Consider the following 16,919-nt stretch of genomic DNA (forward strand, 5'->3'; position numbering starts at 1 on the left):
TGGAAAGCTGTATTTGCATTGATTCGATACCCAACTAGTCTGCTTCATCGTCCATATACAGTACGTGTCAAAGGTGGGCATTTCACAAAATGTTGCCGGTCCGTCATCTGTCATCCGTCAGCAGCCAGGGTACATTTGTCATTTGGCAGTCCGTCATTTTTCGTGACAAATTGAATTGTAATTGTCAGCCCGTCAATTTGTCAGTTAGTCCCTCAGAAATCCATTGGTCCGGTAGTCGGTCCCCCCAAAAAACGTCAGAAAAATCGGGCGACTAACAGTCCGTCATTGACGGACTGACGGACTGTCACTGGCGGACGCGGTTAGTGACGATTACATTGACGGATGAAAACCCGCTTCCGTCATTTGTCAATCATCAGCAAAACGGGGGTCTGTCACTGACGGACATATCTGCCGGAATACCCACTTCTGGTACTAGTGTGTTCTCTATCCTCACTCAAAAACAATTCAGCGCACTAGAAGATCGACTAGTGTGAGAAAGATGAAACAGCGCTTGGCTATCGTGGGCACGGGATTAGCAAACCACAAAAAGTCTGTATCAACAAAGATGGTGAGTGTTTGTGCATCCAAATTCTCGCCAGATTTGCAAGCACAGACACTAACTGAATATCTTCAATCCCAACTTGGCCGGGAAGTTAAATGTTACAAGATATCCTCCGCTAACGGTAGATTCGCCTCGTTTAAAATGACTGCAATGTTTTGGCGGAGATGTATAAACCAGAGGTCTGGCCAGTGGGCACTCACGTGCAGTGTTTCTTCGAGCCACGTAGCAGAGTGGCTCCTGGCTCATACGGAGCCGACATCAATGTGCCGAAAAGTCGGGCTCCATCGGCCAGTGGCACGGAGGCTATATAAACTACACATGGAACTCAAAGTTGTCTCTTATAACTGTCGTGGTCTGCGCTTGGGGCGGAGTGCAGATGCTATCACTCGCAGGACTGTTGTGGATCACCTGTTGGATCAGTGCGGCGTGCTGTGTTTGCAAGAGACATTCTTGACCAAGCAGGATTTGGAAGGATTAATTACAGTAAATAAGAGCTTTTATGGGGCTGGGGAGTCTTGCATAGACATCGGCGATGGTATAATACGAGGGCGCATTGCTGGGGGTGTTGCCATCCTTTGGAATAAGAAAATAGACTCTCTTATTAACCCATTAAGGACGGGAGCGCATAATCGCGTTTCTACCACTAAAGCCGGGAGAGCTGTTGCATGTTTCTCCCTTTAAAGCTGGGAAAGCGGATACGTCATTTTCTTTATTTTAATCCAATTCTTAGCCAATGAAATGCATCAGAATAGACATGTGACGGTGACGTGAGTTGTCGAAGCATATCCGGGATTTTTTCGAGGAGTAATGGCGGACGCCTTCGATCGCAGTGCTCTATCTCTACTATAAGTCACGGTAGTGATATAGACGACACGCTCGCGGACTTTAAAGCCATGAAACCATCCAAACGTGATGTTTGGTTAGGAAATATGTTCGTAGACAACGACGATTTCAACGTCTTTGTAAGAGAACACAGAATGGTAATTACCACTCGATATTTTTTAATTAAAAATAGTGCGTGACTTGCATTTTTGATTGAAACAGTATAGATGAATGAACTCGGGCCTGTGTGAAAGCCACGTCTAAGCTATCTTTTTTTTTTTTTAATTACGTCTGCGTCAGAGGCTGCCATATTAATTATTTTGTAGGTGGCGAAAATGTCAGGTATTCAAGGATGACTCCAAAGACGACCGTAGGTTTTAGAGAGATGTCTCACAAGGGGCTTCACGCTTTAATGGGTTAATATAATTAGACGGGGAGTGGACTGGTGCATTAGAATTCGCCTGACACAAAATGGAAAGGATTGTGTTTTCCTAAGTGTGTACATGCCATTTGAATGCCATCTTAATGAATCTGAGTATCTTAAAGCAGCACTGGGCAAGAATTCAACCTTAATAAAAAATCAATTCTCTTGATGATACATTGACTTACAAGTAGTTGAATGGGACTTTTGTCATGCCCTGGGGGGGTCTGTATCGTTTTCACTGGCACTAAGCAACTTTGATTAGAATGGGAGCAACCCTGGCACACAAAAAAAATACAAATGTCCGAATTGCTTTACGGCATACTCACTTCCTCCTTTCGCTTTAAGGACGGAAGTCGATTGGAACGTCTACGGGCTATTACTAGTGTCATGGCAGAAGCCCCAAAACGAACAAAAAAACAAAAGTATTGTTTAGACAAAATTAGATTCATTACCTAATCGCTATTCATCTTTCACACAGCCACTGGAAATAGAAATGTAAATCAGTCCAACTTGCAGGCCAGCGAGAGCTCAGGATTTCACGGCACTACGCGCTGGCGCGCATGTGAAATGTGGTTGACTTTTGTCAAACACTACCGCTTTTGTCCACATGGTGCTGCCATAATCAACAAAAACTGACATATGAAACAGTGTTGCTTTGATATGCTTGCTTTTGTGAATTCGTTTGTTCAGGATAATGCGTTTTCGAAATGTGTTTGTTATTGGTGATTTTAATTCAGATATTTCAGACAGTACCTCAATATATGCTAATCATTTGCACCAGCTTTGTGAGGAGAATGGTTTTATGCTATCAACTAAAGCCCTCTTGCCTGCGGACAGTTTTACATACATTAGTGCAGCTTGGCATAGCATTTCATGGTTAGATCATTGCATAGCCACAGCAGACGTGCATGCATCACTGATTGACATGAAAGTGTTTTTTGAGTTTTCAACAGTAGATCACATACCATTTGGAATGTAAATAAATTATCAGGGTTGAAATCAGCAAGTGGATCATTGTTTGTGGATTGAAGCTCTGCCTCGAGAGAACAAATATTTAGTTATTCTGTGACAACAGATAATTTTCTAAAACAAATCTCATTGCCCAAGGAGGCTGTCATGTGTAGGAATGGAAATTGCAAAAATCTGAAACATAGTGCTGCTATAAATGCTACGTATGACGATATTGACAAAGGGCTGCTTAAATCAAGTGAACCTATTCAGAAAGCAAAAGCTAAAAACAAAGGAAAACCAGGATGGAATGCACAAGTGGCTGAATTTTTTTTCGGAGTGAATTCTGGCAGGAAGACCAAGACATGGGCCAGTTTTTGAACAGAAACACATCTCAAATGTCCAATATAAATATGCGTTGCGTTTTATAGTAAAAAATGAATGTGCTATGAAAGCTGATTCATTGGCCAGGAAACTCTTGTGTAAGTAACAACAACACACAACTTTTGGAAGGAGTTAAAACACACGAGAGCCAATAAAGAATCCCTGCCGAGTGCAATCGATGGCATTTGTGGCACTGATGACGTTTTAGAACTATGGCGTCAGCGCTACGGTAGATTATTCATTAGTCTTCGCCGTGAGCCTTTTGTCTTGAATGATGTTGGCCTTGCAGATATAATCATGCCAAATGAAGTTCTCAAAGCTGTCATTAAACTATCCAATAATAAGGCAAGGTTAGCACCACTGCTCTCCATTTGTCTCACAGCCTTTCTTATTCATGGATTCTTATCAGACTCTATGTTAGTGTAGTAGTGTTTATTAGCCCCTGTCATTAAGGATAAAACTGGGAAGGTTGGCAGTTCTGACAACTATAGACCTATAGCTCTTGCTAGCGGAGTGTCAAAAGTCATGGAATCAATCATACTGGACAGGATTTCACCATTTGTTACATCGACTGATAATTAGTTTGGGCTCAAGGCTATGTTAGGCACAGACGTGTATATATGCATTACAAGAGATTGTTCAGAAATACAAGAGACGGAATTAATCCGTTTTTAATGTGTTTTTTAGATACTTCTAAAGCATTTGATAGGGTCAATCACCGAAAGCTTTTTATGAAATTGATACAGAGACGTGTTCCCAAATACATTGTGCGTATTTTAATATACTGGCATGAAAAACAAACTATGCAGATTAGGTGGGGGAATAGTGTGGTCGGCCCATTTAATGTTAGCAATGGAGTCAGGCAGGGTGGAATTCTGTCCCCAGTATTATTCAACTTGATCCATAGATGAACTCTCAACAAGGCTCAAATCATGTAAAACTGGTCGTGTGGCTGGAAATTGGATTGTGAATCATATGCCGATGATTTAGTAGTGTTTAGTCCGAGCTCTGCTGGCCTGCAGCAGCTCCTTAACATCTGTATTGATTATGGTTCGCAGCATGACATACAATATAACGTAACAAAGAGTGTGATGATGATTTGTAGGGCAAAGGACCTAACCTCTTTTTTATCTGTTCAGTTGAGTGCTCACTGTAACTGAAAATGTGAAATATCTTGGGCACATCATCACTGCCAATATGGCAAATGATGATGATATTTTTTAGACAATGTGGAATCTTGTATGCTCATGCTTATACGCGGATGCACAGGTTTGGTGCATCAGCGTCAGGTCTTATTGTACACCTCTGTATATGTGACTGAGGCGTTTGTACTCTAATGCGCAGTTTTATTTGTAGGCTAGGAAGGTCTCATGATGAAATCTTGGTGTGAATTGACTACCTCTTATGTGGTGTGAATTGATAATTAAATAGCATACAATTAATTAATTGATACATACAATTAATTAAGAGATTAAAAACAGAATGCAAGCATTCTGTTTTGATCTAATAAAAGTATAACATTCAAGAAAATGATCTCAACTTAACAATATGACAGATTAAATCTACCTCAGTTTTAATAAAAACAGGGAAAATTATTCAGTTGCCGTTCTTCAAGGCCCTACATAAAGTGTGAGTTCATTTACTCTGTGTTCAGAGGCCACATTAATATTCAAAACATACATAGATATGAATGATCTGGTTGGAAGGTGGTCTCCAAGTGCCAATTTCTTCACAGCAGTAATTTGTGACCAGCCTGGTCAACTTTACATCACCCACCCGTAGAGTTCTGCTATAAATTCTTTATTAACGTACTTTGAACGAGTCTACATGGACACCAGCAAGACTATTTCTGCTTCCGCAATTATCAAAGACTGTGCCTCTCACACGCTATTTTGAAAGGAAATGAGAGCAGCCGTTTGCATTGGCAGGGATGCTAGTTGGCTGCGTTCAAGCCCACAGCGGCGCAAACGATGGTTTGTAACTGTGCTCGTATGCAAAAATACCAGAGAGAACTCATGCGGACAATTGGACCGCACTTTACGCTAGACTCGCGCTGGGCATGACTACAGGGGCGGAGCCAGAACGTGGCTAATGGGTGGGCCTGGAAAAATATGGGTGTGCCTGAATATTTCTCTCACTGAGCACAATCCCGCTGTCCCGACACATCGTATATTCAAACAAATTGACAAACTGAATAATATGTAATTCAGATCTTCCCTAGACAACCACAATTATGCTATTCTTAATATTCAATAAAATAAACACAAACTCAAATTAAAAAATAATTTCCTAATCATTTACAAAAAATTTAAAAGTATATATTTTTTCATGAATCTCACTTGGTGGGCAGTCTGTCAAGCTGGGTGGGCCCGTGCACACCCAGGCCCACCCATGGCTCCGCCCCTGCATGACTATAATGTCTTACCAGTGATTTTTCCCCCCTTTATTACATTCTACTACTGTATGGCTAATGCAATTTTAAATTAGAGTTCAGAGCCAATTTCCCCCAAATTGTTTCGCCGGTGTCCCTCTTAATTTAGAAAATTTTGCCCCCGAAGCTAGTTTAACATGAAATTTGGGAAGAAGATCTAGAATGAGTAGCCTCACAAAAAAATGTCAAGAACACATGCCCTAAAACACATGGGAAGGTGTCCGTCGTGGTTTTACCTGACATTTTCGGTTAATTGTTAGCGTTTCCAGGGATCCCTCAAAAGTGAACTTTTCCTAGAGATTTTTTGCCATTGCACCCAACTTTATACATACGTGTATATGCAACACATAAACAAGACAGGTGACAACGCTAAATTGTGAGACATTTGACATTTCGTTGTCATATGTTGGTGGGGCATGGGGGCGAAGTTTGATGAAAAATGCTATAAGGTCAGAAGTTGAACATAGCGGATCATCATCATCATAAATCATAGGGAATTTGTGGGGCATTTGTGTGTGTGTGGCATTTAAAGAATTCTCCTGCTACGTGACTAGTACAATAATGGTATTAAAATTGCAAAGGGTCAGAAATGTAGCAACAAAGGAAACTAATTGCATGCAAAGTGCTGAAGGTAAGAAAGAGGATTTCAAGTTGAATATAGGAGTCAGTGGTAGAAGACAAAGGATCAGATTGATGTAAATCAGCAGCTTGAAGAATGCTAGGTGGGTGTTTTTTTTTTTTTGCAGGCACATGGTCGAAAAGACCTGTGAGGAATGGGCTGACAATTCTCCCCCAGTGACACACATCAAACCTCCATCTAGTTTGTAACGTGGCAAGAAATGTCAAGGAAATATGATAAGATAAGGAAATGGCATAAAATGGATGTGCTAATGCTGGCCATTTTTTTTTTTTCAAAGACGCACTGAAAGAGAATATGAGATTTCATGATCGTCACTTATTTTCATTCCTAGGGCAAGTCAAGTGCAGTTTAACTGTGCACATGTGGGTGGAGTTTTCTTTCTTTCGGTATTTTTCTAGACAGGTGGAATAGGTCATCACGATGTGTTTGAGTCGTTCTTGCACCATTGTGGGATGAAACATTGCATTTTCCCGCTCAATTGTGTCGGCATCCCACATTTGCATTAAAGAATCTGTTTCATGCAAAATGACATTTTTTGAGCTAGTTGTCATCTTAAAATGCTAATTCCTCACCCACCCAAAACACGTAGCGTTACAAAACACCCCAAAAGTGGTGTTTTCCTCCATTTCCACCCATCTCTGAGCATTCCTGCTCTCGAAGCACCCGCTCCGCCCAATTCAAGAAAACGATTGGGTCCTCAATCTTATACGTATAAGGCCCAGGGCCGCCCCTCCCTGTACGCAGAGTATGCACAAAATCTTGTCAAAATCCCCCCTTGCGGACGATGTAGTGAGCCACCCACCAGACATTTGGAAAAAGCCAAATTGGTTTTGACACGACCATCTTAGACCGATTTGGGCAATTTCTTGCAAATCCTGCAATTGCTCTATTTCACACTTTGTATAGTGTTACAAAATTGTGAAAGACATTTGTATAAGTTGCATATTCCTCATACTGTTTTTGGACTTTTGCATAGCTAGCCTTGGAATAGGAATTTTGCTTTGGTAAAACACAATAAATGCTGAAAGCTGTTATCACAATGTCCTAAGTGATCCACTGGTTGGTTTGCCAGTTGTGCATGTTATTGTGCAAGGTCATAAGAATATTTTGAGCGTGGCGAGGGAGTCTATTTCCTCAGAAACAGAACACTTCTGAGAAATACAAAGAAATTATTGCATTCCTACTTCGCTTTTATTTATATATTTTCTATTTATTTTCTTCTCATGTGTAGTTGCAATGAATCACTTGTGCCGTGGCTCGTGCCATTGTGCAACTGCCTCTAATTAAAGTGCAGTTCCTCGCGTATGCGTATTTCAAGAACACTGTGATTCCTACAAACCATATATTCATGATTGAAATTAATATTTTGTAGATCAATATAAACATTACTGTAATGGCATCTTTATTTTTATCAAGAAACGAAACGGGTTTGGTTTGTGACTGATAAAGAAAGATTGAGATCCAGGAAATTTTAACATAGGTTAACATATGACACAAATGGGCTGTCAAATAAGAAAGTGTAAATGTCACACAGGCTTTGGGTGTTCCTGTGGGCTCAAATGGGTAAGCGGGATGGTATCTGCATAATTGAAGGCTGAAGATATCACGGTTTTGAGGGTTTTCCATGGTGTAATCGCACAAATCTAGCATGTTCCTTCTGGTAAAAAAAAAAAAAAAAAAACATTAAATTCATTTGTGCCAATGGACGTTTTTGAAAAATCGGCCGCAGAAGCCAATTTAACAAAGCCCTCGTGAAGCGGTTTGAGCAATGGATGGATGGATGTCCTATGAGTAGACCCATAAAAAAGTCTAAAGAGGCCATGCCCTAAAAGTTTTGGGAAGCTTTCCACTTTGGCTTGAAGTGGCTATTTTAGGGTAATTTTGGCATTTTCCTTCATAGACAGATTTGACATATAAATTTTGTCCGATTGTGACCAAATTTGATCCACGTATACTAGAGGACAAAGATCTTTTTTTTTTAATTAATCAAGGGGCCACTCAGAGTGTTAGCCCGCGGCCCTCCATTTGCCCACCCCTGTTGTAGATAGATGGCTGCTATTATATTGTGAAAAATTTTAGTTTTCGTTATTGCGCGTGGGTGGAGCATGACAGTCAAATTTGATGACTTACAATAAACCAGAAAACTCCAATATAGAAACTCCGCAATTTTGAAAATTCAGCCCCGAAGCTACTTTAATATAGCAATGTAAAATTTGATAAACATGTTATTATAAATATAGCCCCCAAAAAGTATCAAGAAGCCATGCCTGAGAAAACACATTTTTGGTTTACAAAGCGGCCAATTTAGGCTCATTTCGGCCTTTTTTGTGGGTCCTTCAAGGATGATATTTTGTCGGATTGCTACCAAATTGGAGCCTAATGTGGTGAGAGTGTGACCAGGTTCACAGATTCTAAATCATGTGATTGTAGTCCTATGACACTCACCTGAATCTTTCAGTGTAGTTTTATAGGTACAGTATGTGAAAATTTTGGATTTGTCTGTTTTTTAACCAAATTATTTTCTTGAATTTGGCTGGTTTTGTGATGAACATGTCAACCTCTTCGAAAAATCTTGCATGTTTTCTACACCAGTTTCTTAATTTCTCAATATATATAGATTAACTGTGCCCGAAATAAAACAATTAGCTTTAATCTCGAACTAGAACCCCCCCACCCCCAACTCATTTTACTCAATTTCACAAAAATTAAGATTTCCACTCCACACCCTCAGATCTGGATCCAATGTCTCGTATGTGATGAATGTCCTTCCCTGATATATAGAGGAAAAAATATTCTCTATAATTCCCGGATTCCTTATGGAATGCAGACTTATCATCATCCATAAGTGACATGCCGACTTACAGCAGAGGGAGATGATACACATGGCGTGCAGCTTGTTCTCCGAGCGAATATACGAGCGCATGCAGATAACGAAGATGTTGCCGAAGCAGGTAGTGGCCGAGACCACCCAGACGAAGACCCTCAGCACGATGTTGGCCAGCAGGTCCTCGAAGGACGAGATGCCGTCCGTGTTGGGCTTGCAGCTGCGCACATGAGGTGCGTAGCCGCAGTACTGGAACTTTTTGAAGTAGCTGCCAAATACACGCACGCACACACACGTGTTCTAATTAATTACAAAAACAAAAGGTACATGATAATGCAGCTTGATTGCAGCAATAGATTCATTTCCTGAGCTGAGATTTTGAGAGCTACTGTATGAAGCAGCACCTGCGTTTGAATTAGTTTTTCAACCGCTGGTGATTATAAAAATCAAAAAAAGTTAAGCTATGGAGCACAAGTTCAAATAGTTCACATGCGTCTATATAATAACGTGTCTCTGACATGCTTTCATAAAAATATACCCTTCAGTAAAAAAATATATATAGTCTTTCCACCACTGTTGGACAAAATTTAATGCTTCAGGGCCACATTTGATTTTAAATTGGAGCAATAGGCCAGGACACTCGCTGATGAGGTAAAAAAAAAAAAAAAAAAAAAAAAAAAGTTAAAATGTGTATTTAAATATGTAAAACAGCAAATTCTAACAATAAAACAATCATTTGCTCTCATTTATAGTTAATGTATTAATTATTATAATTAAGTTAACTTCAATTGATTAAATTAAATTAACCGTTTATTTAATAGAAATGTTATTGTATTAATGTATTTACACCCCGCAAGCCTGATCGGTAAAAGCGGTATTGTGAACAGATGAATAAATATATTTTCATTTCTTTATGTTAGTGCATCTTTATTTTAGTAAAAATTGTAATTTTAGTATTTACAACAATTCAATTAACAAACAATTAAATGAGCTAAATGAATTTAAAAAACACACACACAACTTTCTTGAACAAAAAGTATGTGTTGCTTATCAGATGCTAACGCTAATCAGTGCCACCACTGCAGCTCAGCTTAGTTTAGCTTGAAGCTTTGATATCAGCCTGTTTTGTGGGGGCAGCCCATTCTCATGCATACTGCGGGACGAGTCAACATGAGAATGGCTTTTCTTACCATGACAACTGGGACATGTTAAGGAAAAAAAAAATACAAGCGAACTGCGTCCATAAAATCAGTTAAAGCACGGATTTTATTTTCACCCTTGGAGGCATGCACTTCATGCACTTGTCAATTTGTGAAGCAGATCTTTGCATGTGGGACATGCAGTGTACACGAATACCATGTGGACCACTTTGCCAGACAAACCAAATATGTGCTGCTGATCAGACGCTAACGTTGCCTATGCTCATCTGTGATAGCATTTCAAATAGCTTAGACTGATCATGGCTTGAAAGTGCCGCTGGATCTTGACCCATTTTAGCTTTCAAGTCTTAGGCAGAGTAATTTGCGTAGGTGCAGGAATATGTAAATTAGTCCCACTGTGACATCACAATCCAGCACATTCAGAACAAATTGGACAGCTCGCAAAAGACTGATATGGTTTAAGATTTCACTATTTGTATACACGCGATTAAAAGTGACTTTTCTATAACATGTCCCTTGGAAGATTATGAAAAATTAGGAATTGACTTGAAATTATTTCCCCTGGAAAAACTACTAGCACCCAATTATTTTCCCCTCGTATGTAGGAAGACATTGTCTTCCTACTCTCCCGATGGGTGGAAATGTTGGTCAGATGAACGAATGACGACGGAGTCGCACTCACATGTGTGTTAAGTATTTAAGAGGCTCGAACATCCGTCGTTGGATGTTGGTAATTTCGATGCCCTCAATGCTCCTGGAGAAAAGAAATCCAGGATTTAGAGACATAAAACGGGACCCAAACACAAACTAGGAACTAAAATTAAAAGCGTAACAGTAAAAGGATCAAATATAACATTTATAAAAATATTTTCAAAAATCACATTTATATATTATATTAATAAATATTAGTTGTAATTTCTACTACATTTAATTGGAATAAGATCAAATTTAAATATACAATAAAACTGCTTAATAAAATGAAATCTAAATAAATTCAATAATGATATTAACTAATCATTTAATAATAATGCATTAAATAGTATTAAACAAAATAAATATAAAAGACAATACAATATTCTATATATTGTACATTGAACACAATAACTATAAAATAAATGATATATAAGAATTACATAAAATAATTAGATTTTAATTATGACAATAATATTGCTGAAGTCTATACATTAATTACAATATTAAAACCTTACTCTGTAATTATCCTCATACAAATATAACAAATAAATTTATGAAATAGAAAAAAAATACATTAAATTAAATTGAAAATACAATTTGCATATATTCAATAATTAGTTATGAAATACATTATAAGTTGTAATTATAACATAAAAATAAAGCAAAATAAATAAATACAAATAAAATAAAACAAATGAAAGGGTGCATGCATTAATTAGAAATAAGACCACAGCTACCTCAGCTATAGAGTCTTACCCGTAGCACATCGACAAAGAACATGCGCACAAATGTGTGGGTTTGACACACCATCCAGAAGAGTGGAATAGCCACATGTACAATTACTTTTGCTGATAGACAGTATGTGCCACTTTCCAGATGATACAATAAAAACATTAAAAAACAGTAAACCACTTTCATGGAACAATGCTCATTCTAGTTATGCACAAAAGGCAAAAGGAGCAAACAAATCAAAGACAAATCACACAGGTTACGCATGTAGCGTGTGCGTGTGCTTGCGTGTGCATGCGTGTGTGTGTGTGTGTGTGTGTGTGTGTGTTTGTGCTAGTTAGACAAAGCACACCACTCATACTCACAATGACTTCAGTTTGTGTAGCTTGTCAAAGTGGTCCACCTGCAGTTCTCTAATGGGATTGTATGAAATGTTTCTGTAAAATAAAAAAGGGGTCACCAGATCCAGAAAATGGTTCTGCTTTCTGTGTTTATTTATAATATGAAAGACTTGAAATCTGTAGAACATGTTTGTCTATGCAGGTGCTCAGGAAAATGCCAAAACGGCAAACTTCCGGTGTCTTTTTATGGCATGACGTCTTGAGACTTTTTGGTGGGTCAATGAAAGACATCCCTATACCCAGAGCTGGTCATATCGCCTACGTGAAAGACTGGTCCGCCTATTACACTCCACAATTACAAAATTGGCATAATCGTAAAAAACGATTATTAATAACAATTTATATCCAACGCACTATGTTTGTTTACACAAGGAAATTATATTTTGATTTATACATTTGCACCTTTTTTTTATTTTACAATAAACAATTTTCTAAATTTTGCTTGATCCAAAAGGAACTTACTTACATTTATTTGTCTTTATATTTTTTACATGTAAACAGTTTATTGTTTTGTACCAAGAAATGAGTGATCATTTCAATGACCGTGATTTCAATTATTACCAAAAATAATCGTGATTAATATTTTTTTCATTTTTTTTCCAGCCCTACTGGAAATGGCCAATATATTGTAACTCTAAAATGCTTGCTTCAAACCTGCATGGCCACCACTGTATTTAGGCATTTGGCACATCGGGATTATATACTGTATTTCTATTTGAGGGGACATGTGTCAGATAAAATAATACGTATAGATGAAACTCACAGTTGAAGCAAATCTCCCAGAAGAAAGAAGAGATTAGGTGGGATCTTCATCAGTCTGTTGCTGGAGAGATCCCTGTGTAAAAAAGACAATCAAGTCAAAGATAATAAACAATACAAAAACAATAACATGTTAACTGGCTATTATAAACCAAACACTCACAACTCTCCAAGCTTTTGGAGGACCGAGAAGGCTTGCTCGTGTATGTGGCTGATCCTGTTGCGTTGAAGAACCCTTGGAAAATACATACATAATCAAATAAAATTAAAGATGATTCGTAATATTCAACTAAAAAAAGAGAAATAATATAAATCAAAAACAGTTCCATTATAGCAAGCTCTTGCATTCAATTTCAAGTGGTGTAAATATGCACATTAACTCACATTGATATTCCAGCAGTGCATACTGTGTACTATACGTGCAGTATTAAACATTCTAGTCGACTAAACATGCACTTTTACAGATGTAGTCAAGTCAAGTCAAATTTATCTATACAGCCCTTAATTACAAAAGGGCTTCAAAGGCCCACATATAATACATTTCAGGTGGGGTATACAGTACCATAAATGTGCACTAACAATGAACACGAAAGTGGGATTACGTACAAGACGGTGAGCATACTGCACGAGTAGAAAGACACATTCTCCAAGGTCTCGATCAGATTTCCCTCCAAATCCCTGAAAGAACATTATACATAATCCAAAACTAATCCAATTAATCCAAAATACTGTACATAATATATACATCATAATATTGTGTGTGCATCTCATTTATCCATCTATCCATCTATCTATCCATCTATCCGTCTGTTACGGTGTAATAAAAAAAATCTATTTGAATTCAAAAATCGTTTTTTATTCAAAATATGTGAGTTCATCATATCAAACCGAATCGTTGACATATATCGAGATGCGTATGGAATCGTCTTTATGTCACATTTACAGAAACCGAATGACAAGCTCATTCATATTGTGAATGAAAATGACAACGCGAAATTCATCGCATCATACCCTTTGAAACTCAGCCGTTCCATGTTGAATCGTAATCCCAATGAATTGAGCTAAATAGAATCGCTCCACTTTAAAATCAACCGCCATTGAATGATATTGCACCCCATGTATCGATATATGTATTGCATTGTATTTTATTGGAGAGATGCACACCTCTTTTGTGTTTGTCCTAAAGGCTCGAAATAATTTATTTTCTTTGAGGAGTAGTTTTCAAATCACTTACTTCATTTGAGGAGCAACATTGTAATATTGTCGAGCATTTTTTTTTTTTTTTTTGGGAGATTAATGCCAGGGATTTGAAGCAAGGGTTCTATTAAACAATAAGAATCACAATATAACAAATGAACAATTGGTTTGCTTTTTTTTTTTCTTAAATAATGCGTTTTTATTTCTTTAGTTCACATAGTGCATAACAGCTAGACGCAAAGGTAAATTGATTAAAAAAGTAATAATAATAAAAAAAAGCTCTACCATTATGTAATTTCGAGAACATTTATTGTGCAGATCTCAAAAGTCAAAATCAAAATTCAGGACTGGATTGTGAACACAAACAAATAACATAATAAATGATATAAAAACATTATAAACCTCCGAGGAATGATGATTTCCAGGAAATGTAATTGATAATGCGATTGGCCACATGGCTTCATCCAGAACCTGCATTTCCTGCATCTGATTCATTTTTCATTTACTGGGGATTCGGCTGACCGCGTTATCTGTTTGCGTGGCAGCTTAGCATGAAAGTCAATTTTCTACCCAACTTGTGACATGTGTCACGACTTCCTGTACTTACAACCAGTTGAGCCTGGCCATCTCACGACAGATGTCATCCACTTTTGTCAGAGTGTTGTTCAACAATGCCCTGTCAAAATCAGGACACACACAAACGGACATACGCACAATTCAAACATGTCAGGAAAAATGACAACTTCAAGGGCCAGGACAAAATAATAATAATAAGAAGAAGAAGAAGAAGAAGAAGAACGCATCAAAAGAAAAATACTCACAGTAAGACCAGCGAGTTCAGTCCTGAAAAGGCATTGGACGAGATGTGATGGATGTTATTGTTCTCCAAGATCCTACAACACACAATTTGTTTGTCTGGTTGTATTGTTGAGAGTGTCAAGAAATTACTATCTTTAGTGGAAGGAAATAAAATTTAATAGACATACAGCCACTCCAGCTTATGCAGGTCCCTGAACACACCGGGCATCAGCACGGAAATCCGGTTGTAGTTCAGATATCTACAAAAAATAAATAAATAAAAACATCAAGGAATAATAGAATGACATATTCTAAGTGCAAGCGAACATTTTTTGAAACCGGTCTCTGAGATTTTTGCAAGCAAAATGTCAGTTCCGTCATGCTGAAACAAATACCGTATACCGGTAAGCATAAATTACCCTTCATTTGTTTTTGTTGGTCATCAATTATTTTGTGACAGAAAAGCCCTGCTGCTAATACTTTAAAGAAATGGGGAAACCACAATTACGTGCAACATTATTAATTTTTTTCTTGATCTCACAATTTGTGTTATGGCAGGCAACATATTGAAAATTAATTGAAAATAAAAACAAGCCCTCGCACCTCCATTTTCAGCATGTTCAGGATCCCAAAAATACATACATTTACACGCGATTTTACACGTGCTTGCAAAACTAGGGCTTATTTAGGCCCCCCCCCCAAAAAGATATTCAGTCATCTAAGAAATGGACGAATTCCCAAATAGGAGTTCGGTCAAGCCTGTGAATTCACCAGAAATGACTTCCTGTTCTATTTCAAGATGCTACTTGAGACTCTTTTGTGCATCCACTTATGAAAGACATGTCCACCCAATTCTGTCAATAGTCGAAAGTTGTGTCAGAAGCAGAGTTTTTTTTTTTTTTTTTTTAAATCTGGAAGGAGTTCATCAAAATATGATGTTCAAATGACTGCTTCAAACCAAAATTGCAACCTTTGCATTCAGTTTCAGACATTGGTCCTTGAGACCTTTTCATGCGCCTTTTTATGATTGACATGCGTAACCAATTCTGTCTCCATCAGTGAAAGTGGCGTTCAGGGCTGATTTTTAGCAAAACATTTCAGTCCTTCTTAATAAGGTGCCCGAAATTGTGTCTTCAAGTGACACTTGGAGACTTACAGCCTGGTGAGATTGTACAGTCCTCTGAAAGCAGCCGGACTCACATCTTCGATCTCGTTGTGTTGCAGGTATCTATACGAACACACAAATTTACATGAGATAGTGCAGAAGCACATTGGACAGACTGCTCACATGGTTCATTCATATTTGTTTTCCTTCATTTTTTCCCATATTTTGTTATGTTCCAGCCACATTCCAAAATGGAATCAATTCATTTTCAAGGACTCTCCGACGATGAGAAAGAAAATTCTCTGGTCTGATGAGACAAAGATTGGATGATATTGTGTGAATGCCAGGTGTCACGTTTGGAGGGAACCAGGTGGTCTGGTCCATCGCCAGACCAATGCCATCCCTACAGTGAAGCAGGGCGGTGATGTGGGGATAATTTTAGGAAGTGGCAAACTAGTCAAGATTGAGGGAAGGATGAATTCAGCAATGCACAGAGACATTCTGGATGAAAACCTGCTCCAGAGTACTCAGGCGAAGTTTTAGCTTCCAACAGGACGACAACCCTAAGCAACACAGCCTAGACAAGAGTGGCTTTAGAACAACTCTGAAACTGTAGCACTAGAGAAGCTATAAAATGGACCTTCCATTGAGTAGGTTGACTATTTGCAGCATCGCATTTGTGGGAATCGATTAAGAGCTCAAAATGGCCAGAAAAAAAGAATTTCCATGTGAAACCCAACAGTTGATTCTTGTTCTTAGAAATTAAGACTATGCCATGCGAGAAATTGCCAAGAAACTGATGATGATCCTACAACGGCGTGTACAACTCCCTACCTTCTCTATTAAGCTAAAATATTTTCAACAGTGCTAATGATGATTGCACAAGGGTTTTCTAATATCCTTGAGCCTTCTGACGCAATGGGCAAACACCTTGTACATTTGGAACACTGGCGTGATAGTTGCTGGAAATGGGCCTCTATACACCTATGTAGATATTGCACCAAAAATCATACATTGTCATTTACCACGTAAATAATGTATA

General features: G+C 38.2%; 1 protein-coding gene across 4 annotated transcripts in view; it reads right to left on the minus strand.

Annotated features, from left to right (window-relative positions):
* The window catches only part of rxfp1 (relaxin family peptide receptor 1), a 59,086-nt gene that overhangs the window by 8,305 nt on the left and 33,862 nt on the right, over positions 1-16,919 (minus strand). For all 4 annotated transcript variants that reach the window (XM_086023932.1, XM_086023930.1, XM_086023929.1 and 1 more), the window contains 10 exons: positions 15,929-16,000; positions 14,961-15,032; positions 14,796-14,867; positions 14,582-14,650; positions 13,384-13,455; positions 12,941-13,012; positions 12,782-12,853; positions 11,983-12,054; positions 10,878-10,949; positions 9,074-9,303 (listed from right to left, as the gene is read on the minus strand). In XM_086023932.1, the coding sequence (XP_085880058.1) occupies positions 9,074-9,303; positions 10,878-10,949; positions 11,983-12,054; positions 12,782-12,853; positions 12,941-13,012; positions 13,384-13,455; positions 14,582-14,650; positions 14,796-14,867; positions 14,961-15,032; positions 15,929-16,000 (875 nt within the window). The remainder of the gene's footprint in view (positions 1-9,073; positions 9,304-10,877; positions 10,950-11,982; positions 12,055-12,781; positions 12,854-12,940; positions 13,013-13,383; positions 13,456-14,581; positions 14,651-14,795; positions 14,868-14,960; positions 15,033-15,928; positions 16,001-16,919) is intronic.

Source organism: Filicampus tigris, chromosome 2 (genome assembly GCF_054856515.1).
Source record: "Filicampus tigris isolate MCC_2025a chromosome 2, RoL_Ftig_1.0, whole genome shotgun sequence".
Lineage (NCBI taxonomy): Eukaryota > Metazoa > Chordata > Actinopteri > Syngnathiformes > Syngnathidae > Filicampus > Filicampus tigris.